The following is a 20,368-nucleotide window of genomic DNA, read 5'->3' on the forward strand; positions in this document are numbered from 1 at the left end:
TCAAGGGCCTCTTACCAGCATTTTCCAGAGCTTCCCACTGTGTCACTCTTCAAAAACTGGTACGATGTAGGTACATACTGAGCTTGCTTATCAACAGCTTAGAAAACTGTATCTGCTGATGAAGAGAATGTTTTAGGATTACAATCTCCATCATCTTTTAACAACAGTCAAAATTAACTTTCATCCTTATCTGTGTCCCTTTCAGTGTGGTAGAAAACAATCGTACAAACCCTTCCTAGGCTCGTTCATTTACTAGCTGGTCCACTTATCTTATGCAAAAGCTTTATTCAGTAATCCCTGCGTAAATTCTTGTAGGCTTAGCGCAGTTGTAGTGCATCTTGCACCATGGTTTCCCAGCGCCATGTGTATGTCCAGGCGCACAGCCAGCATGACTCCGGTATGTGTTTGGAGAAAACAGGCTTTCCACACACAATGGCTGGTGTCAATCACCCCAGTTTGTCATGTCAGTTGGATATATGACGTGTGATTACTTGCCAGATTCGTGTATTGATATTCAAAAGCTACAGTATTACATAAGTGCAAACAAAAGAACTGGTTCAGACTGTGTGTGTGACTGCCCGGTTCATCCCGCCCACCTTCCCAGTCTGAAAGGGACCAGCCCCTCTCCCCTCCCCTCCTTCTCCGACCAGCGTTAAACGTTACAGGAGGTGCTGAAGTCTCGGTTTAATCTCAGAAAGTGATCCAAAATGACAATGAAACTGGCTTACTGGGACATTCGTGGGGTAAGTTCAGCCGTCTTCTTCGTTAGTGAATTAGCAGTTGTTGTTTGTAGCGCTGTGACTGAGTGTACCTCCACAGCCCGGGTTAACGCAGCCAGTGTCGCCGTCTCTAAAACTGCCAATATCCACTTAGTTACTAAAATTATTATTTTTTACTACACAACGCAAATGTGTTTTGTAATCGTATAATGCGTGTTGACAGAGCCTAGCTCGGTAAAATGTTATGTAACTGCGATGTACCCCCGGTGCACGTGCACAAAATGTTATCTTTATGAGTAACGGTAGCGACGACCTCCAGAACTGGATCAAACATTCTGAAGCTAACGTTAGCTAATATGTTAGCCGGGTTTTTAATTAGCAGCAATGTTCGTGCTAATTGTCAGGCAGCTAGTTCGTGCTCCTGTCACTAGATGAGCAATATGTTACTAGTGAAATTAAAGGGCTGTAAAGTAAGTTAAGTGCGGAATGTCATAGAAAAACGGGCCATCAAATGTGCTTATCAAAGAAGTAACGTTAGCTAACTTGTTACTTGCAAGTGGCAGAAAACCGGTAGTTCCAGCTAGATCCGCGACTGGTATTATCAGGACTGACATGCAGGCACTTCAGCGCAACCATGCAACCGTTACATTGAGAGTAAAGGTCAGCTCTCTGTAAACCTACCGGTAGGCCAGCAATCAGCGACTTGTTTTATACATTTCATTTTCGATAAAGCGGCTTCTCTTAAAAATGTCCAAATCATGTGAAATCCCCTCCTCACAAGTCGCCAGAGCCCAGACCAGTATCTCAAAAATGCTTGTTATATATGACCAAGACATGAAACCCCACGGTTAAAATTGTATTAAACAAAGCAAATATAACAAGACTTAAGATTTGAGAAGAGCCTGCAAGTGTTATGTGTTTTTACTTGATAAATCACTGAAATGTATGTGATAAATGGCTCAAAATGCATACATACAGTGCAATTGCTCAGTATCTGTAACACACTGTCCATATTGGCTCTAAGACTATTAAAACTGATCTTTAAATTGTGATCTATTTTTTTTCCCATCTGATTGATCAAATAATTGACTAATCATTTTACCATACATAATTGAAGCCCCTGAACACTAAAGTAATAAACTTGTGCAGGCTTCAACAGCAGTGTGCCGAGGACGTCCACTGACATTTTTTTTTCCTTTTCATGAGCACTTAAATACATTTGTTATTAAGAATACAAAGTATTTAAGTCATCATAAGGGGAGGGTTGTAGTTGCAATAATGACAATTGCATTACTTTCATTACAAATGGAAGAAAACAAGCGAATGCATGTCATCTGTGTCAAACATCATGTCTCATGAAACTCATGAACACAAGTACGTTAAAAACGCTGATATCTCATCAACCTCTCTCCCATCTGATTTTTGGACACTTCTGCAGCTCGCCCAGCCAGCCCGCCTGCTGCTGGAGTACACCGGCACCAAGTATGAGAACAACTTCTACGTCTGTGGCGAAGGTGACTTACCTGTTCAACTAACAAATCAACAGCTGTCATAATTTTAACCTAAAAAGTGGTGCAAGTGTCCATACAGCATACCCACTTAACCGTCTAACCGACATTTTTCTCACATTAGCTCCAGACTATGACAAGAGCTGCTGGTTTGATGAAAAACACAAACTTGGAATGGACTTTGCCAATGTGAGTTTAACCTTTTTGAAAGAGTTTAACTTGTGAATAGTAGCTGAGGTGTAAAGCAGGCAAGTTTTTACAAATAATGGTTTTGTGATTTATATCTCACCATAGCTGCCCTACTTGGAGGATGGAGAAAGGAAGATAGTGCAGAGCAATGCCATCATGAGATACATTGCTCGTAAGCACAATATGTGTAAGTATTGTTTGTTTATTCCACATGTGCATATTTCGTCCTGTAGAGACAAAAGGTTTTTATTAGTTTAATGTCTATTTTCAGTCATTTTGCAAGCATTTCAAAATGACATATCCATAACCGTTTTTTCCCAATGGTGGACATGCCATTTTCAAAACTCCTCTTCTCAGTCTTCAATCCATGAGTGTCCTGACAAATCTGATCTGATCACAGGCGGAGAGACAGAGGATGAGAAGGTCCGTGTGGACATCCTGGAGAACCAGTCCATGGACTTCAGAAATGGCTTCGTGAGGCTGTGCTACTCAGACTTTGTGAGTACTGTATTAAAAGTTTAATATCACTGAATGTGTCATTCTACACCTTTTGCATCACCACTAATGCCAACATCACATCACTGACACCAGGACAAGTTGAAGCCAGGGTACCTTGAAGCTCTGCCAGCCATACTGAAGCAGTTCTCAAATTTCTTGGGAGACAGGAAGTGGTTTGCTGGTGACAAGGTATGTTATCCTATAAACTACTGCTATTGCCTGCTGCCTGTAACACTCAAATTTCCCTGGCTGGGGATGAAAAAACTCTTATCTCAAACATGGGAGGCATTGTATATCATTTATTTTTAAAGCTGCTTTAGTAAGGTTTTTTTTTACTGGACACTATTACAATGCCACAACAAGCTGAAAATCACATGCAGCTTATGTATTATGGCATTATAAAGTTAATATGGTGAGCATGTGAGCAGACAATTGCCTGTTTACACATCAGGAGACACAAAACAACATTAGCATTCACATTTGGAGTTTAAATGTAACAGTCTTGAGTTGGTAGGTAGCGTACTGTAGACTCAGTGGCTGAAAACAGCCGATCGGTGTCGGTGCTGGAAAACTGTTGATTCAAGCTGATGATGTGAGGAGGAACTGGGCAGTAATATCGCGTCATAGGGCTGAGAGAAAACTGCGGAGTTGGGTGATGAATCTCGCTATTAGTAGCTCCTTTCACATTACATGTCACTACTGATTAGTGCAGCTTTAAAGTCTTATTTGAACCTTTATTTTGCTTTCAACATGTTTGTTAACGTGACTTTTGTCTTTACAACAGATCACCTTCGTGGACTTCATTATGTACGAGCTGTTGGATCAACACAGGATGTTTCATCCTACGTGCTTGGATGACTTCAAGAACATCAGAGATTTTTTGGACCGATTTGAGGTGAGAACACTCAACTGCCTGTTAGATACAAACAGCACGTCCTACACTCACCACTGAAAGCAGCAGTCAGGAAGTACTGAAGTCCTGCACTGTAGCACCTTTTGTCTTCCTGTTTCTCTCAGTGTGACGTCTTGAGCAAATAGTGGATATGTGTTGTTGCCTCTGTGCTGGTCTTGTCATGTTAGTACTTGTGTAATACAACTCACTATGGCTTCGTTTGATACTATCTTATCATAGGCTCTGGAGAAGATCGCTGCCTACATGAAGTCAGACAGATTCATGAAGACTCCTGTCAACAACAAGATGGCCAAGTGGGGAAACAAGAAGGAGTAAAGGAAATAATGAAGAGTGTTCACAAGTGCAACTGATTCAATAACTCGTAGCTCATTCAGGACTAGAGAAAAGCTTCCCTGTACTCTGGCTTTTTATAACCTGGTAACTATTTGTTTGTGTAGGTTTCATGTCCTTTAATCAGATGCTAATCTGTCTCAAATATGTACATGCCAGGTCGATACCCATTTTTTAGTTGAATTGTATAAAAAGAAATTCAAGTTTGTACTGATATTATGAAGATAAGGAAAAAGATAAGTTAAAGCACTTAATTTCTTTGTTACATCTGAAACAGATTTTGTTTTTTGACCAATTAAAGTAATTCTTATACTGACTTTGTTACTTTCAATTTCACATCATTTTCTGTGCAGTACTTAATGAATAAGACTATAATATTGGGTACAAGTTGATGCAGCAGAAGTGACCATCCTGTTATTAAATCAATCCAGCCGTAGTGTAGTTACATACATGTATTTTTTTAATCACAGTTGGGAAAACTATACACAATTTACTTGAAAGTATGTCAGAAGTAAAAGAAATGGGAAAAAATTAGTAACTTCTAATTATTGCTGTTGGTGATAAATTATACAACATGCAGAAGTTTAAACAAAGCTTTAAACAAAATGCTGAAAGCAGCCATCCACACAACATATTTATGATACTGAAGAATTAATTAGACATCAGTAATTTCAGTAATCAATCTGGATTTAAATTCAGGAGAACAAGTGACAGAGCAGTGAAGCAGGTCCTTAGTAGCGGCCATTGTACAGGCCTGATGGTTCACTGGCAAGCTGTAGGGAACGAGACCAAACGTTACTGATGTGCTGCAGCTAGGTGAGTGACAGACAGACAGACAGACAGCACATAACTTACTGCAATGGCTGACTTAATGGCCTGAAGCTGGAAGAAGACCTTGCCTCCTTCCTCTGGACACACGGTCCTTAAGTCATCCTTGGTCATCCCCAGAAGCATCTTACCAGTCAGCACCCCGAGGCTGTTCACAGTGCTGCGCATGAAAAGGAATAAAACGCAGAATATATTACTTCAATCACGCAATACAAGTCTTATTACAGTATTAATAATCGAACTGTTCCCAGGCCCTCTGCATTATTTCACTCACATTCTGGAGAAACCTTTGTACTCCAGCCAGGCCTTGACCTCTGCAGGTGTGGAGGCCATGTCCAAAGTCACCGGACCATGAGTGTCCCTCTGTGAAGGAGAGTGACGGGAATAAATTTGCACATCTGTTAAACGGTTACTCAGCAGAGCTACGCATCACTTCGCTCACCAGTTGCTCTTCCCTGCCCATGGAGCGGTTCGATACATTCAGAACATTCGGAGGGATATTGCCCTCCTCACCGAGGTTATTGCGAACCAGCCACCATTGTTTGGATCTCTGAATCACCTGTAAAAAGGCCAAAGAACCGAACATCTGTGTGCTTTTCTTTTTTCTCGTGCAGAAAAGATTTTGCATTTTTGTTCATTAAAGCTCACGCTGCCCAAGAACAAGCAAACAAGGGTTTAAAACAAAAATCAAGTGGCTTGCTGGACAATTGTTCGGTAAACATCCTATTACAGATTTTGCCAGTGGAGCTGGGTATCAGAAAGCAAATCCCTCTCCAGTGCCAGTAACTTTGGACCTGTTCACACTGGGCATCTTTAAATCTGGATTATTGGATCACACATTCTGAAGATCATCATCAGAATTTGCCCTGTAGATGAATTTTCAGGCTTGTAAATTGCTCCGAACATGCTTGATATGTAAAAATGCAAATAAATAATGTATAACCCTAAACCCTAACACTTTTATTTCAAGGTAAGATGGTTGTTTAGGCATTTTGTCATCTCACCTGAACCATGTCGCCCTTCATAACGCTCAGCTCTTGGTTGTTCCTGGCCATAAAGTTGGAAATGACCTCCACATACTGGGGTGGCTCATTGTGGCTGAAACAGCAGCAGGAACACACTTGGTCACAACAACACATAAGACCAGCGGCCCCGAGTACAAGTAGTATTTGTGACAGATGTGATCATAAAGCCATATTTACTGCAGTGTAACAGCACTCACTATGGTGGGTTTGGTGAACGCCTTGTGCCATTGGTCACAGGCTGTAAAAGGCAATAAATGCAACATGGTGAAACTGAAGACTTGGCTTCAATGTTTATTTGTCTCATGTCAACACAGCACCAAACATATTGTTAAAGCTGGGAGCCATTAAAGCCGGGTGTGGAAACAAAAACCAGAGCTGAAGGTGAGCGGGTCAGTATGGGTCTACCTCTGCGGGGTGGCGCTGGCCCAAGGTGAAGCGCTGGCTGCTGCTCCTGCTCGCTGGACGGCTTTCATAAGAGACGAGAGAAGGCTCACGCAAGGGGGCGGGCGGCTGCCAGCCATCGTAGAACTGTGGGATGTAAGGTGGGACGTCCTCCGGCCATTTAGACCTGCGAGGTGACAGGAAGGTTCGGAAAAAGAGTGAGCAAAGAAAAGAAAAGAAAGAGCTATCTAACGTTGAAGTGATCCCTCTGTACAAGCAAGGCAACACAACGCAACAAAAAACACAAGAAGAAGTCAGGTCTGGTCATTCCAAGAGTTTTGACCAGAATACAGATAAATACCACTTTGTAATAAGGTACCCTTTATGAAGAGTTTATCAGGTGTAATCAAAGAAATAGTTACGCATTTTGGCAATATGCTCACTCGCTTTCTTGCCAAGAGTTAGATGAGTACAATACCATTCCTTGTCTGTATGGTAAATATGAAGCTGGGGGGTTAGCTTAGCTTAGACTGCAGACTGGAAGACGGAACAGCTAGCCTCTCAGAATGTGATGACTTGATAATCCTCTGTGACATACACTCAACTGAAAACAGTACAAAGACAATATATTTAATGTTTGACCTCATCGGCTTCATAGATTTTTTGTAAATATCTGCTTATTCTGAATTTAATGCAGCAACACTTTTCAAACAAGACAGACAGATGCAACAAACGACTGGGAAAGTTGCTCCGAGTACACCTGTTTGGATCATTCCACAGGTAAACAGGTTGATTGGTAACAGGTGATAGTGTCATGAAGGGGTATGAAAGGGGCATCCTGGAAAGGTTCAGTCGTTCACAAGCAAGGATGGAGCGAGGTTCACCACTTTGTGAGCACATGATCTATATATGATAGATCATGATATGATATAAAGGATGCTACTACATAGGCTCAGGAACATTTGTTGGTTGTTTGCAAAAGAGGCCGCTCTTTATCAGGGTTGTAGCTCTTTCGCAGTATTCTCTTGTTGTCCTTTGCCAAAGTTTGAGTCTTAAGCAGAATTCACAACTAGAACTGAAATTTGTGGTAGTTTCAAATTAGAACACTCCTGTTTATCGTTTCTTCCACAGGACTGGAATGCTGCATGAACTCTGACCTATTTTTACATATCAGCGCAGCACACTATGTCCCAAGTTAGGGTGTGCCAGGGCAGATAGATGTGCACGTTATGAAAAAACTCGGGTAGGTGTGTGAGGGTTATATAAAACACCCAACCTGGGGAGGTTCCAGCTGTCTCCCAGAGACATCCACAGGTTGTCCTCCTGCGGGTTGACGGTCTCGCTGATCAGCCGCAGGGCCGGGACTGTCAGCAGGGGGGAGATCACAGTGGGAGGCAGGTCTGCAGGATACTGAGGCGCTATCTGTGGAAAAAATGGAGCAAGTACATATTAACTGATCACACTGAAGTGAAGAAAAACATGAGTCAAAAATAAGTTTAGAATAGCTCACCACTTGTAAAATACTGAAGATGATGTGGACATAGTCAGGAGCAGTGAGGTTGCTCAGCGACCCGTCCAGCTGGCCCTGGAACATAAAGAGGTTTTCAGTCACATTCCATTGCTTTCTGCTGCAATCACGCGTCCCGCTCAACATAATCGAGTGTTCATTCAAATTCTTTCCAAAACCACTCTGGTCGACTTGTAATCTGTGGAGACACTTAAAGAATTAACACAAGTATTTACCAGCAGATTGAATCCATATTTGATTTTCTGAAGACAGGAGACATATTCCATCAGAGGTGGCAGACTGACAGCTGCTGCTGCAGGAGAAAATATCAGACACAAACGTCTCTCTTGTCAGTATGTCTGTACCTATAGGAGGTCACCAGTAATTACATGTGTGGAAAGATGGACTGGAGAAAGGATATTACCATTGTTCTTTGTTTTTTTCTTCTTAAACACACCCTTCTTATTGCTCTTGTCCTCTCGCTGTGATGGTGCATTCACCGCAGCGGACATTTTGCCCACGAATAGCTCCAGATCATCTAGAACATGGTTTAAAATATCCTGTGAAAAGGAGCACAAGCATGAATGAAAACCTCCTGCAGCAGCTCTCGTGTATGAGCATGTTTTCCTTGACATGACAGAGATGTTCACACTAACTCTCCGATAATTTATCACTGACATGATCCATGCACATACTGTATGATCCGACAGTTCAGATGCGGTACTGACCGTGTTCCTGTCTGTGTTTTCTTGCTGAATTGTCAAAGGGACCTCTGGGCTGCTCCTTAATTCATGAAGGTCTGGGGTGTAGACCCGTGGAAACTCTTCTATGGGGCAACAAAATAAATTGCTTGGAGACAAACATGAATGTTTTACTTCATATTCACGCCAGCAAACTCTCAACACACTATAAATCAGACTGGAGAGAGTTTATGGCTGAATCTGTCTTATTTGTGCAGAACACATGCACAACCCATTGAGATTTTTGAGGAAATTAAAAACATACATGTATTTCATGTGCTTACAGCAGTCAGATCACGCCTTACCTGGTTCCCTCCACTGTGGGAGCTGGTACTCCAGTGGCGACGGGGGCCTCTCTTGCTGCACAGGACGAGGCCCAAACTGCCGGAAACCTCCCAGAGCTTGTTGCCCGATGATGTTCTCAAGATCCATCCTGAGAACAATCAACGACAGACAGCAGTCAGTGCATTTTACTGTTACCATGTCCTCATTTGTCCCTCCTCTGCTTTCTGACTGGTGTGATTGTAGCTCTGTCTAGACTGTACCCGGTGGGTGTGGCATTGTACCTGATGTCAGACTGCTCTCTGCGTGGTTCCAGATCATCATCTCCTTTTTTCGCTGCCTTATCCAGATCACTCTTGATGTGCTCCGCCTGGTAAAACAGACCTGCTTCGAATCAAACTGCTCCGTGATACCAGGAAAAGGCGCTTGTTATGAAATAGAGATAATGGATAACACATCCTCCCTTCTCTGGAGGCTTGCAGGAGGTCAAAGTCCTGGTGACATGTGACTCACCCCGGTCTCCTCACACTGGAACATGTAGACCTGGCGAATGCGTTTGTGGCGCTCCTGCACAGTTATGGTCAGCAGGGAGTTGTAGGCGCAGCTATCCAGCACAGCTTTGGTTTTCAGGATGCAGCTCAAAGGCATTGACTCCAGTTCTGCCTTTAGAATCGTATCAAAGAGCACAAACGTTAGACCACAGGCTTCTAAAAGGTTAAATAATCCATATTTAAAGTTACTGTACATAGACACATAATTTCCTCATTTGTTTGTTCATGAGATACTATTGTCTTGCTCTTTCTTCTCATTTTCTAACACATCTAAATGTCGTCACCCCTAACAAAGTCTAATGGTTCTATTTTTACTACATATGCAAGCTTTCGTCACCTACATGTATAAACTCTTACACATGTTAAACTCATTAGAGATGTCACCATCTCTTCTTTCTTTAATATTTTTCCTGTCATCTACACACTAAACATAACTTTGCTATTACAAGCATCTCATTTTGTAGATGAGCACAGCTGAAAACTCTTTTCAGGCTTTGGAAAGATGCATAGCATTTTACGTGTTGTCACTGGTAGTTAAAACAGTTGTGGTTATGTAATTTTGCTTCATGCTTCACTCACAGTTCACACTTCTGGGATCATTAGATTTAAGGTTGTTTTTCTTGGTTTGGGCTTGGGCCCTGAATTCCAACTGAAAGGGAAATCTTAATGAAACATCTTAAAACGATATTTTAGACAACAGTGTGCCTCCAGCTTTTTGGCAACAGTGTCCTGTTTCAACAAGCCGTACTTGTTTCACTTCCTCTAACTTTGTCTGACCAACCTTGGTCTCAATGTCACTGAGCACCAGATAGTCCCTCTGAACCTCCATGATCATCTCCTGGGGCCACAGACGACCTTTGCCGTCCAGTCTCTTGAGCTTGGCAACGCAGTCGTCCACCGTCTTCAGCTCCTGGCCGTCCAGCTCACAGGTGAACAGGTGCTGTGGGGACAAGGTGGAGGGTGATGGATGAGGCTTGTACCGTTGGTAGCGTGGATGTCTCCATGCTGGTGTAGATTTCACAGTCATTTACCTCCACTCTGACGTGAAAGTTGCCAGATTGTTTGTTCAGCGTTTCAGAGTACTCCTTTCTCTGCACTGACGTAAAGAACAGCGTTTTTTCATAAGAGGTGTGTCACAAAGAATGAAATGAGATAAGAGGCGTTTTTATGTCTGAACATACTGTATATTGATTTCGCATTGGGTCTGGACATGGTGCTTCTTCTTTGCAGCGAGGCCTCCTTGAGGTCATCTTCTAGGAAAGCCCGCCTCTGCAGAGGAGGGTCGTCCTGTGAGAAACCCTTGAAGCTAAAGAAAAGGTTACTGATCAAACAGGTGAAATGGTCGAGCCTTACAACCTTACATGTCAATAAAACCATTGTCGTCACCAGTGCAGCGAAGTCCACAATACAGTTGCCACAACAAAGTAGTGTTTCATCATAAAAGGGTGTGAACAGCTGAGTCGAGATCTCAAATGACCGCTCCAAAACGTAAGCAGATTAATACGAGTGACCTTTGAAGCTGAAGGCGAAAATTAGACTTTTACTGACCTTGGGGAATAAGAGAAAGGTCTGGTGTGTCCAAACATTTTCAAACTATGAGGTCGGCCTTTTTTGGAACTTCAGACTGGCAATAATCCCTCCGGTCCAACCTGTAAGGAAAGATGTCTCTCATGCTGACAGTCTGACGTGACAGAAGCAATCAACGCTCAAGAGTGTTGCAGTCCTACCTGGCCTGGTATGACCAGAACTTCAGGGTGGTCAGCGGGTAGCTGCTGTTAGAAAACTTATTTTAACTATATAAGCCACAACACTGAGGTCAATTTTCTACTTGTGCTACAGCTATAATACATTTTACCATTACCACTATCTTCTTATTGTCCCTAATGGCCATAGTGGTGTTACTCAGTTAGTCTTACATAGTTTTGCTTTAAAACTAAATGCAGATAGAAGCAATAAAGCACTACAGGTGACTGTCCACTTAGTTAAACATACAAACTGTTATGAATAGCTGGTTAAAATTTTAAAAAAGTTTCAATAATTATTATTCAGTGTCAACTACTACACCTGCTCTGATTCAGCAACATGTAACATAAAGGTACATATATCACTGCTGAAATTCACATACCTCCTCGACTGAATGTAGGCTGTAAGCGCAGTTTTCCTGTCAACAAAAATCCTCTTTCTGCAGGAGCAAACACATTTCCAAACAGGGTGGAACACCACCGCCAGTTAACACTGATTTAAACTTTCTCGATAACGTCTAAACAGCTTTACATAATTCATCCCGTCATTACCCGTCAGTGTCAGCTCTTATAGCAGAAAAGCACCCTCTCCTCCCACAGCCTGCTGAGAAACCTTCCTTAACTTCCTATTTGAAGGCATAAGGATCAAAGTGCAACCATCTGATGGGAGTGACGGACCAGGAGGGTTGGCCCGATTTGTCTTTTATGGATTAATACCAGAGGCTTGGGGGAAGGCAGCAAAACTGTGGCTCATTGAGTCCAAAGGTTTCAAAGGGCCTCACTCTATCTCCTTCAGTGATCAAAGGTCTCAAGTGGCCCAAAAAATGCAAACTTATCAACCTTAATCTATTGTAGCTATAAAACATTCCAAACAAATTCACACGTGACATCATGGAGAAAATGCACAAAGGTTGAGCGAGCCGTGAAAGGCTTATGTGGAAAAACACACACCAGCCACTTCAAGATGAATAAAGGAAGCTTTTATTTCACCATCAGCTGACGTGTAAATACTGTACACACCCATAATATCGACAGAGACAATCTTTAAAGAGGAATCAGTTTATTCTGTGAAGAAAAGCGAACGTCTCGTCTCGGGAAAATGAGTTGGGGGTTTGAGCAGCCTTCTCTGAAGACATGACAGTTTAAGCTGTCGCTTTGGCCTGAGCAGCCTTGGCCATAGCCTTCAGGTCTGTGATGCACTTGGCGATGCTCTCTTTCTCCTGAGAAACAAACAAAACACACGCACATCAGAAGCCCCGAAGAGTCACATTGTTGCATGTACAAGACAGTAAAATCCAAGAACTTATTCCACAACAGAAATCATTTTATGATTGTGAATCTTGTAAGGACACGTCATTATTTAATGGTGGCTCTCTTGTGTTAAAAGTAAATGAATAATCAAACAATGAATAGGGTTGGTAAGTTTATGGCACCAGTGCTAATACAATCAAATGGCCAACAATTATTGTTCTTTGGGCAAAATATTCAGGAACTATCTGTATTGGCCAAAATAGTTTTCTGGAGATGTGTGTATGTTTGAAAAATCAAGGACTTAACCTCTACCATGTTCATGTTTTACACATATTACATCAGATATTCTTTTATAGCTGAAAATGTATTGGTATTATGTGTTGCACTGTGGGCAGTTTGTAGCCTTATTGTAATGTAATGTTTAACTTTTACAAGAGAAGAAGACTCCTTGTCCTTTTATAAACAAAATCTCAGGGTCCCTGTTATACTCAAACCAACACGACAGGACTGAGGTAGCTGGTCAGCTTTCAGTTTTTGTTGCGCTTTGCTGTGGATACATTTCAGTTGGTAGCAAAAACTTTTCAGGGTTGATATACAGCCCTTACAATGAAATGTTTGATCACACAAACAACATGGCAGCAATCTGAATTGTTTATTAAAATTGAGCCTAGAATACAAAATTGAAAACCGACAACTACTGTCACAGTAAAGCTTCACATAAGTTAACAACCAAACCGAGAAACATCACTTAGCCGGAGGCTTCTGACAGTTTGACACAGAAACACTGACCTGCTGAGGAGTGATGCTGCTGACGACACTCTTCTCGACCCAGCTGACCATGTGCTCCTGCTCCATCCGGCGGTGGAGGTCCTGCAGGGCGATCTGGTAGTCCAAGCGCCTCTTCACCTCATTGGTCACCATGTGTAGCCTTTCTCTGTAGTTGGTCTCCAACAGCATGGCCACATTGTTCTGAGAGGAAAAGACAAGTCAATGCAGTCATTACTACCACTATATCTGGTCTACACTGTTAAAATTGTTGTCAAATTTATGCACCTTCCACATTCATTTCAATCAATCCAGTCCTTCTTTACATGCTCTGAACATTGTGTTGCAATTTATGTGACACAAAGAATAGTTTGAATTTGAAATTCATTAACAGACGCCATATGGTACTTATACCAGAATTCAGTTATATACTTTATATATTTCTAACAGCCGGCAAATATCTACAGAGAGGAAAAAGCAAATCTGTCACTACAATACAGTGAGAGTGAGACAGCTGGCTGGTGTGTTGCATAGATCAGTGTTGACCTTCTATTTTTGGACTTTCATTATATAAGATAAGATATGGTTTCCATCATAGTAGCCATGGCAGGGTTGGCCACTCTGATGTTGTTGCAACTTGTACTTGCTGCCAGCAGAGGTCAATAAACGTCAAAGTGCACATAATGACTCCTCTTAAAGCAAAACTATTGCTGGGCAACTACCAGCAATATTGATTGTTGTGTACATATGAAGCAGTAGATTAGGAACAGTGAAGATGTTCCAAAATAAAAGCTCTGCTTACCCTCTTAACGTCAAAGAGCATTGATCTACCCTCTGCTCTCCACTGTTCCTTCTTCTCATCCTCAATAGCCGTAGTCAGGTTGGTTACAGCAGCATCCTTCACCTCCTGAGCTTTGGCCACTTTCTCCTACACACACACACACACACACACACACACACACACACACACACACACACACACACACACACACACACACACACACACACACACACACACACACACACACACACAGCAGCGTCAAAGGGGAGTCCCGCAAAGGTTGTGCCCAAAAGAGAAGACCAATCATCGATGACTAAAAGCCTGCAGCTTGATCACAAGTCATGTGTGTATTTGTACTTTAAACTGTACAATTAAAAAGGAGTGAATAATTCAGAGGAATAACAGCAATAGTAACAAGCACCCACATATTCCAACCTGAAATCTTTAAGCATCATCCACCAGAAAAAAGCTAAAAACACAAATCCACATGGTTGCCAGCCTACCTCGTTCAGTTTGTCAGCAAAAGCTGCAACATCTGGACCAAATTTTTTGATACCATAGATGATGATGCTGCCCATGGAGAGAGCAGCAAAGGTCTCATGGTTGACGACGTAGATTTCCTTGGAAAGCAAGTAGAGGAGGAGGCCAGTGCCCAGCATGTAGGGTCCTGTTGAGAATTGGGGGGGGGGGGGGTGACGTATAATGAGAGCCAAGCATTTATTATATATTACATTACACCACAACCATAAGGACTGTGTGCTCAGGATCAGTAGACATGGATGCATTATGCATTATGCATCACACAAACTTCTTTTACATCAAGGGTTTAGACTTTTCTGTTTGTCACGGCCTTCTATCCAATGAAATTTGTACCAGTACCATATTTGGCACTGCACTGCAATTTTTATTCACCTGTGTAATCAGTCTTTCTATTCTATTTAAGATTATTTTATCTCTTAATTTTGCCTTTTAAAAATCTTATTAATGCATCTTTGTTAAAAAGTACTACACATAGAAAAATGCCTGTAATTATTTTGGACTTTTGAGTTCACAAACATTTATTTACAGACATGGTGCTGCATTTTTGAACTCAGGACAAAAGACTAAAGTGCACTTTGTATTTGAGTGTTATTTTTCATAAGTGAAGGGATACAATGGCATTTGAATACTGAGAATTTCACTTAGGAGATTGTCTTTTTGAAACAGAAATGATAAAACCCAAAGTTGAGTTTTGCTCCTGGCGACTGACCTGTGACTCCAGTTTTGGGGTACAGGAGCTGGAAAAGCTCCTCTGGGAAGATGCCATGACGAACTTTGCCTGTTGTCTCTGGCAGAGGGGGAACTGGGGCCAGACTCTGGGACGATGTGTGCAGGGAGCGAGACGCCTGGACCAGACTGTGGGAGACAAGATCATTAAAAGCTTTGACAGGAACAGCCCTGGATTCATACTTGTTGTTGCTAAAATGTATTTGATGTTAGTAACAAATACAGTGAATAACTAAACTTCTCAAGATACATACCCAGCTCCGAGGGGGCCGCTGCCCTTCAGGGCACTGGCTGCAAACAGAACAAACAATGATGTAAATTTGGGGCTGCGATTAATGCTTGTTTTCACTCGATCATGTGTAATCTGTTGGTTATCCTATAGGTTAATCAACATCTCTCTACAACTGTTTCCACAATAAATGACCAGTGTAACTCACATAACTACAAGACTGTTGAATGAGGCAAGAGTTACTTAGAAACTGGAAACAAAGTGTATATAAATTAACTGTACAATGACAAAAGTCAACATACATACTGTTACAACATGAGGTCATTTCAACACCTGATGACTGCATAATATCAGCTATGTCTGATAACAATTCGGCTAGCTTCAAATAAGCAAAAAGTGAAAGTATTAAATTGAAAATACACTTTTAGTGGACTTGCATTATGATGCCATGTCCATTCATCTTGCCGGTCATGTAAATAGCACAAAATCGACCAAGGCTAGCTGTCAAAAAGGTGACATTTGCAGGCGTGCAGAGGTAACGCTAGCTAATGTAGCTTTGGTTGACTACCGCTAGCTATCGACATCTAACTTAGCTGTAACAGACAGATAGTCATGTCTGTTAAAAATAAAGCAAATATTAAGCAGTCAAGAGCATTGGCAATAACTGCCGACACAAATCTATGAGCAATAAACTAGCTACAGTTACAGAGCTTATTAGCTTCACTAACTACCTAGAGCTAGCATTAGCATGTTTCTCATTCAATGTGCGGCCTTCACTTTACCCTTCAGCTTCACAATCACTTTTAACTTCTGTTTCTCCTGTTTGACAGTTTGGTTATACCAGAATAGAATTGTATTAATCATTTTTAAAAGCGAGATTAGTGCATACCTGAGACAAAGACGAGCCTGGACAGCATGTTTGAAAGATGAAGTGCCAAGTTCTCGATACACCGGGCACCCTTGTTTCGGCCTCTTCGTGCCCTTCTGCAAAGAGCCACAAGGATGGCGGATACGCGAGAAATCCTCCTGTAACATCGCGAGAGTAGGGTAGTGCTCATTTTCGGGTTCGCTGTTGTTCGGGTAAACGACCACTAGATGGCGCATTATGCAAATGCAAACACAATTTGTGACTGCCATGACATTGCACGTGGATTAATTGAGGTAATTAGGTTATTAACGCAGATAATTTGGGTTTATACGTGATGGTAAAATGCAGTGTTTTGAGATAATCAATCTTGAAAAGCTCCTGACTTTAAAAACTTCAAAACACTTCAAACTGACAAACAAGTACAAAATAAAGTCAGTCAACTTATTGCACATAACAGACACACAGGAGAACACACCACCCTCCACTGACAGTCATTTAGATCTTCATCAGATCTAAGTCATGAACCTATTTTAAAGAAAAGTGGGATTGCTGTTAAGAACAAAATTCTAATTTCCAAAAGGCAACCACACACACTGCACAGCCCTCTCTCTCTCTCTCTCTCTCTCTGTCTCTCTCTCTGTCTCTCTCTCTCCTGAGTGGTGTGTTTTATCCCACTCTGCATGCAGGGAGAATTGGCTGGGTCTGTGTGTAATCTTGGGGCCCACCCGTGCATGGCATCAGTTTGGTGCGAGTGGCTGCTGAGATAGAGGAACATATGACGCGGTGGTTCTCTTCACTTCCTGTAAAGTTATGCTCAACAGAAGCAGCGACATGTGAAATGCAGACACAAGCCCCGGACATTATTCAAGAGGAGTGAGAACATGGATAACTTCTCAAGCACCTCATGAAGACATTTCCCCACTGAATGAGATGCTGTCGTAGGTAAGCTCCATCATGGTTTTCTGCTTATTAAGCAACATTTGGCCTTTGCATTATCTTGGACATTTTCCCTCCACAGCCTCAATCAACACATCCCAGGGCCTAGACTGCCATTGATTAGTCTGGTTCTCACTGCCGGAGGAGCTGTCTGACAAAAAAAAGCAACAATACAACCAATGCAACATCTACTAGAATATTTAATATCACTACTACTAAAAGTACTCCTATACTAGTATTGTGAGAGTCACAACAACTGTGGCTGCTTAAGCTACATTTCACCTGCATGGTTCACAGTGAAAAGGCATGTCTGTGCAACACAGAGCATCTTAACTGTAAAAGATACGGTTCAGGGTTTGCATTTTGCTTTGTTTTACACTATAATGCTCAAATACTTGTGGAGCACAACCACTAACTCCATTTATTTATTTTATTTTGTTGAAGTGGGTGAAAGCCACTTGATATCAAAATATCAGAATTTGAAAAGTACACGTTTGTACCACTTTAGTATGAGGGGATATTTCAAACACTCACAGCTGAACTGTTTGAACTGAGCTGAGTCATCATTTTGTACCAGCAACACTTGAAAATCCTATTTTTCTGCTACCTATAACATTTGATACGCATCAGTAAATAGTAGCTGTTTACGCACTGTGTATTTCACCAATATAAATAGTTCAAATTCATTTCCTGACACACTGTCGTTGTAGGCTGCCTGTCACAGCTCCAGTCAGCTCCTAATCATTCATTCTCGTCTGCTGTGTTCTGCCACATACAGACTCTCCTGTCATTACAGACCCAGCTCCTCCCTCCTGCCCTGCAATAACTGCTTTCCCATTCCCATCAACTGACCTTCCCCGCCCACCTGCTAACCCTAATTATTTGCCTGATTTTGGCTACAAGCAAACCTTTAGCCAACCTGTAAAGACAGGTTGTGCGTCAGGGTTCAAGTCAGGTTACCTGCTGAGCCTTTGCCATGGACACCCTGGTTGTCAGTGGAATACAGCTCTCCCCAGTGAAAGACTTTGACCGAATAGTGGAGATCAGAGCAGAGAAACACGAACACCTGCGAGGACGCAACAATGTGACGTCATGTCGCAGCCCTACGAGAGAGTTCAACACGAAGCTGATAAAGAATGACCTGAAGGAAAAGAGGCATCTGGAATTTCTGAGGAGGAGATCAGTGAGCCCGGAGCCGTGTGGTTTGAGGTCTGCGAACCGTTCCTCGAAGACAAAACCTTCAAGACAGACATTTTCAGTGAAACATCACAGTTCAATCAGCAAGTCAGAGACATTTCATACAAATACCCGAAATACTCCCACAGCTAACAGACATCCAGTGAAGATTTCAACACCAAACAGCAGCATGACTGATGGGCCAAGCACCAGCAAATGGGTAAACATGAGACTCTTTAATATTATTTCACCAGATCTGTGTTTCACCTCTCCACACCCACAGGGAATAATACCTGCACCTTCCTCTCTCTCATCGTTTCCTCAGGCGTCATCATGGTCAGAACAGGTTACACTGATGAGGCAAGAGAAAGTCCATGCAAGGACACAAGCATCTACCTCCACAGCAGCGATAAAGGAATCCCACCAACACACGGCGAAAAGCACAGAGAGGAGAGAGAACAGTGTTAATGGTGAAATTCTTACCGGTTGCATCACATGTTGATGAGGGACTGTCAGGTCATTTTGCTCTTTCATACTAAAAATGCTGTTTTTTCACTCTCTCCTCAAAGCTCAAAAGACGAGCATCAAAGCATTCTTCCAAACTGAAAATATTCACCATAAAAAGATACTGCACGAGGCCAGTGTGCAGACAGAGTGAGTTTAATTTAAATCTCCCTGAAACCTGGTTAAAACATGAATTCTCACATGCTGTATCAGAGGCAGCTGTGATCAGTGTCACATGTTTCTATAACGAGATATCTTCTTCTGTGCAGGTCTGGTCTTGTCACTGTCAGGGAGTCAGTAAGTTTCAAACTGGAACTTTAAATCTAATTTGCATGTTTAAAAGAATATTTCAATTTGCCAAATTAAACGCTGTTTCTTGTCTCTCAACTCTCACCTGATAGGATGTTCAGCGGTTAGCTGACTACTTGCAGGTAAAGCAACTAGTTCCTATTAAAATCTGAGCGGAGTGTTTGTTTTTTAACCTGGCACTGTAACATCCAACAGATGAAACAACACATTTTTCTTTTACAAATGAAAGGTTGAATTTAGTAAATTTCATTTCATTTAATGAATCAAGTAGCAATAAAGTACTTATTGGTTTCTACTAGTACGTAAATGTACATAGTGGAATAAGACTAAGGTGAACAAAGAACTAGAAAAAGAGAAATCTATTTTACCAGAAGGAGCCCAATATTTATTTTTAGAAAAACTGGGTAAAAGCCAACATTTATTTACACAATTATTATCATTTATGTCCCTCTAAAATGTGCAATTGTTACTTCCTCGTTTCCCATTATCATTTTGTCTTCTACTTTACCATCAAGTACCAGAATGAACCAGGAAGTATTTCATTGTTACTTGATTTATACAACAATATTACACCGTAAATCACAGGATGTATTATTAAGTGTTATCTTGAATCCATTCATAATGAACCTCACCCTTTCTCACAAACACTCTGGGATTTTACTAATGCAGCCTTACCTGGTCAGGTATGACCAGTAGCTTGTGGTGGCTAATGTTAGCTAATGTTTCTTTATAGCTAGATATTAAGTAAGCTTATGACATGTTATGACGCTTCTCCACTTGATATCTTGATATATATGATAGCTGAGGTCCCACACAATTTATTTTAAGTATAATGTTAAAAAATTAGCAGACGATGCTGTCTGACTTTAGCTACGCTCAGTGTTTGTTTTGTGCTGTAACTGTCGTCTTCTGCCTGTTTTCTGTCAGGAGGCCCTGTGGAGAGAGGAGGCAGTGAAGAAGAAGCTGGCAGCCCTGCAGGAGAGCACAACGAACCTCATGAACTCCTCCGGCAAAATATGGACAGTAAGACCCTCCATCTGTATGCAAAGGCTCAACATGACTTGAAGCCC

At 41.8% G+C, this 20,368-nt stretch overlaps 3 protein-coding genes across 6 annotated transcripts; 1 reads left to right on the top strand and 2 right to left on the bottom strand.

Moving 5' to 3' along the window:
• The first annotated feature begins 591 nt into the window (after nucleotides 1–591).
• Nucleotides 592–4,473, top strand: LOC121612409 (glutathione S-transferase Mu 3-like). The gene is made up of 8 exons (XM_041945285.1): nucleotides 592–743; nucleotides 2,158–2,233; nucleotides 2,352–2,416; nucleotides 2,522–2,603; nucleotides 2,817–2,914; nucleotides 3,008–3,103; nucleotides 3,699–3,809; nucleotides 4,047–4,473. The coding sequence occupies exons 1-8, from the start codon at nucleotides 708–710 to the stop codon at nucleotides 4,140–4,142; spliced, it is 660 nt and encodes a 219-aa protein (XP_041801219.1). The 5' UTR covers nucleotides 592–707; the 3' UTR covers nucleotides 4,143–4,473.
• Nucleotides 4,474–4,601: 128 nt separating this feature from the next.
• eps8l3b (EPS8-like 3b) lies at nucleotides 4,602–11,788 on the bottom strand. Of its 4 annotated transcripts, XM_041945282.1 has the most exons (21): nucleotides 11,766–11,788; nucleotides 11,597–11,653; nucleotides 11,020–11,120; nucleotides 10,653–10,777; nucleotides 10,503–10,567; nucleotides 10,253–10,411; nucleotides 9,434–9,583; nucleotides 9,205–9,290; nucleotides 8,944–9,071; nucleotides 8,627–8,724; nucleotides 8,323–8,458; nucleotides 8,135–8,211; nucleotides 7,902–7,976; nucleotides 7,668–7,813; nucleotides 6,416–6,578; nucleotides 6,208–6,248; nucleotides 5,990–6,083; nucleotides 5,428–5,544; nucleotides 5,260–5,348; nucleotides 5,013–5,145; nucleotides 4,602–4,930 (listed from the first exon to the last, which is right to left on the bottom strand). In XM_041945282.1, the coding sequence occupies exons 3-21, from the start codon at nucleotides 11,055–11,057 to the stop codon at nucleotides 4,889–4,891; spliced, it is 1,962 nt and encodes a 653-aa protein (XP_041801216.1). In that variant the 5' UTR covers nucleotides 11,058–11,120; nucleotides 11,597–11,653; nucleotides 11,766–11,788; the 3' UTR covers nucleotides 4,602–4,888. The 4 variants fall into 4 exon arrangements, with proteins under 4 accessions (XP_041801216.1, XP_041801215.1, XP_041801217.1 ...); XM_041945281.1 differs by having other exon boundaries at nucleotides 11,597–11,772; XM_041945283.1 differs by lacking the exons at nucleotides 11,597–11,653; nucleotides 11,766–11,788 and adding an exon at nucleotides 11,199–11,228.
• A 383-nt stretch (nucleotides 11,789–12,171) lies between these two features.
• Nucleotides 12,172–20,335, bottom strand: atp5pb (ATP synthase peripheral stalk-membrane subunit b). Its single transcript, XM_041946370.1, is given in 9 exon segments — nucleotides 12,172–12,433; nucleotides 13,254–13,433; nucleotides 14,032–14,157; nucleotides 14,514–14,677; nucleotides 15,260–15,405; nucleotides 15,531–15,567; nucleotides 16,395–16,534; nucleotides 16,713–16,751; nucleotides 20,199–20,335. Coding segments are annotated over 9 exon segments (1,047 nt in total). The 3' UTR covers nucleotides 12,172–12,355.
• Between the last annotated feature and the right edge of the window lie 33 nt (nucleotides 20,336–20,368).

This window comes from Chelmon rostratus, chromosome 10, assembly GCF_017976325.1.
Source record: "Chelmon rostratus isolate fCheRos1 chromosome 10, fCheRos1.pri, whole genome shotgun sequence".
Lineage (NCBI taxonomy): Eukaryota > Metazoa > Chordata > Actinopteri > Chaetodontiformes > Chaetodontidae > Chelmon > Chelmon rostratus.

What these genes read in the sequence shown, in the direction of transcription:
- LOC121612409 (XM_041945285.1), top strand. Translation starts at nt 708, where the DNA reads ATGACAATGAAACTGGCTTACTGGGACATTCGTGGG. An exon ending in CTTCTACGTCTGTGGCGAAG is followed by an intron (nt 2,234 to 2,351) that starts GTGACTTACCTG and finishes TTCTCACATTAG; the next exon opens with CTCCAGACTATGACAAGAGC. An exon ending in AGTGGTTTGCTGGTGACAAG is followed by an intron (nt 3,104 to 3,698) that starts GTATGTTATCCT and finishes TCTTTACAACAG; the next exon opens with ATCACCTTCGTGGACTTCAT.
- eps8l3b (XM_041945282.1), bottom strand. Translation starts at nt 11,057, where the DNA reads ATGTTTGGACACACCAGACCTTTCTCTTATTCCCCAAG. An exon ending in AGAGAGCAGTCTGACATCAG is followed by an intron (nt 9,072 to 9,204) that starts GTACAATGCCAC and finishes GATTGTTCTCAG; the next exon opens with GATGGATCTTGAGAACATCA. An exon ending in TACAAAGGTTTCTCCAGAAT is followed by an intron (nt 5,146 to 5,259) that starts GTGAGTGAAATA and finishes TTTCATGCGCAG; the next exon opens with CACTGTGAACAGCCTCGGGG.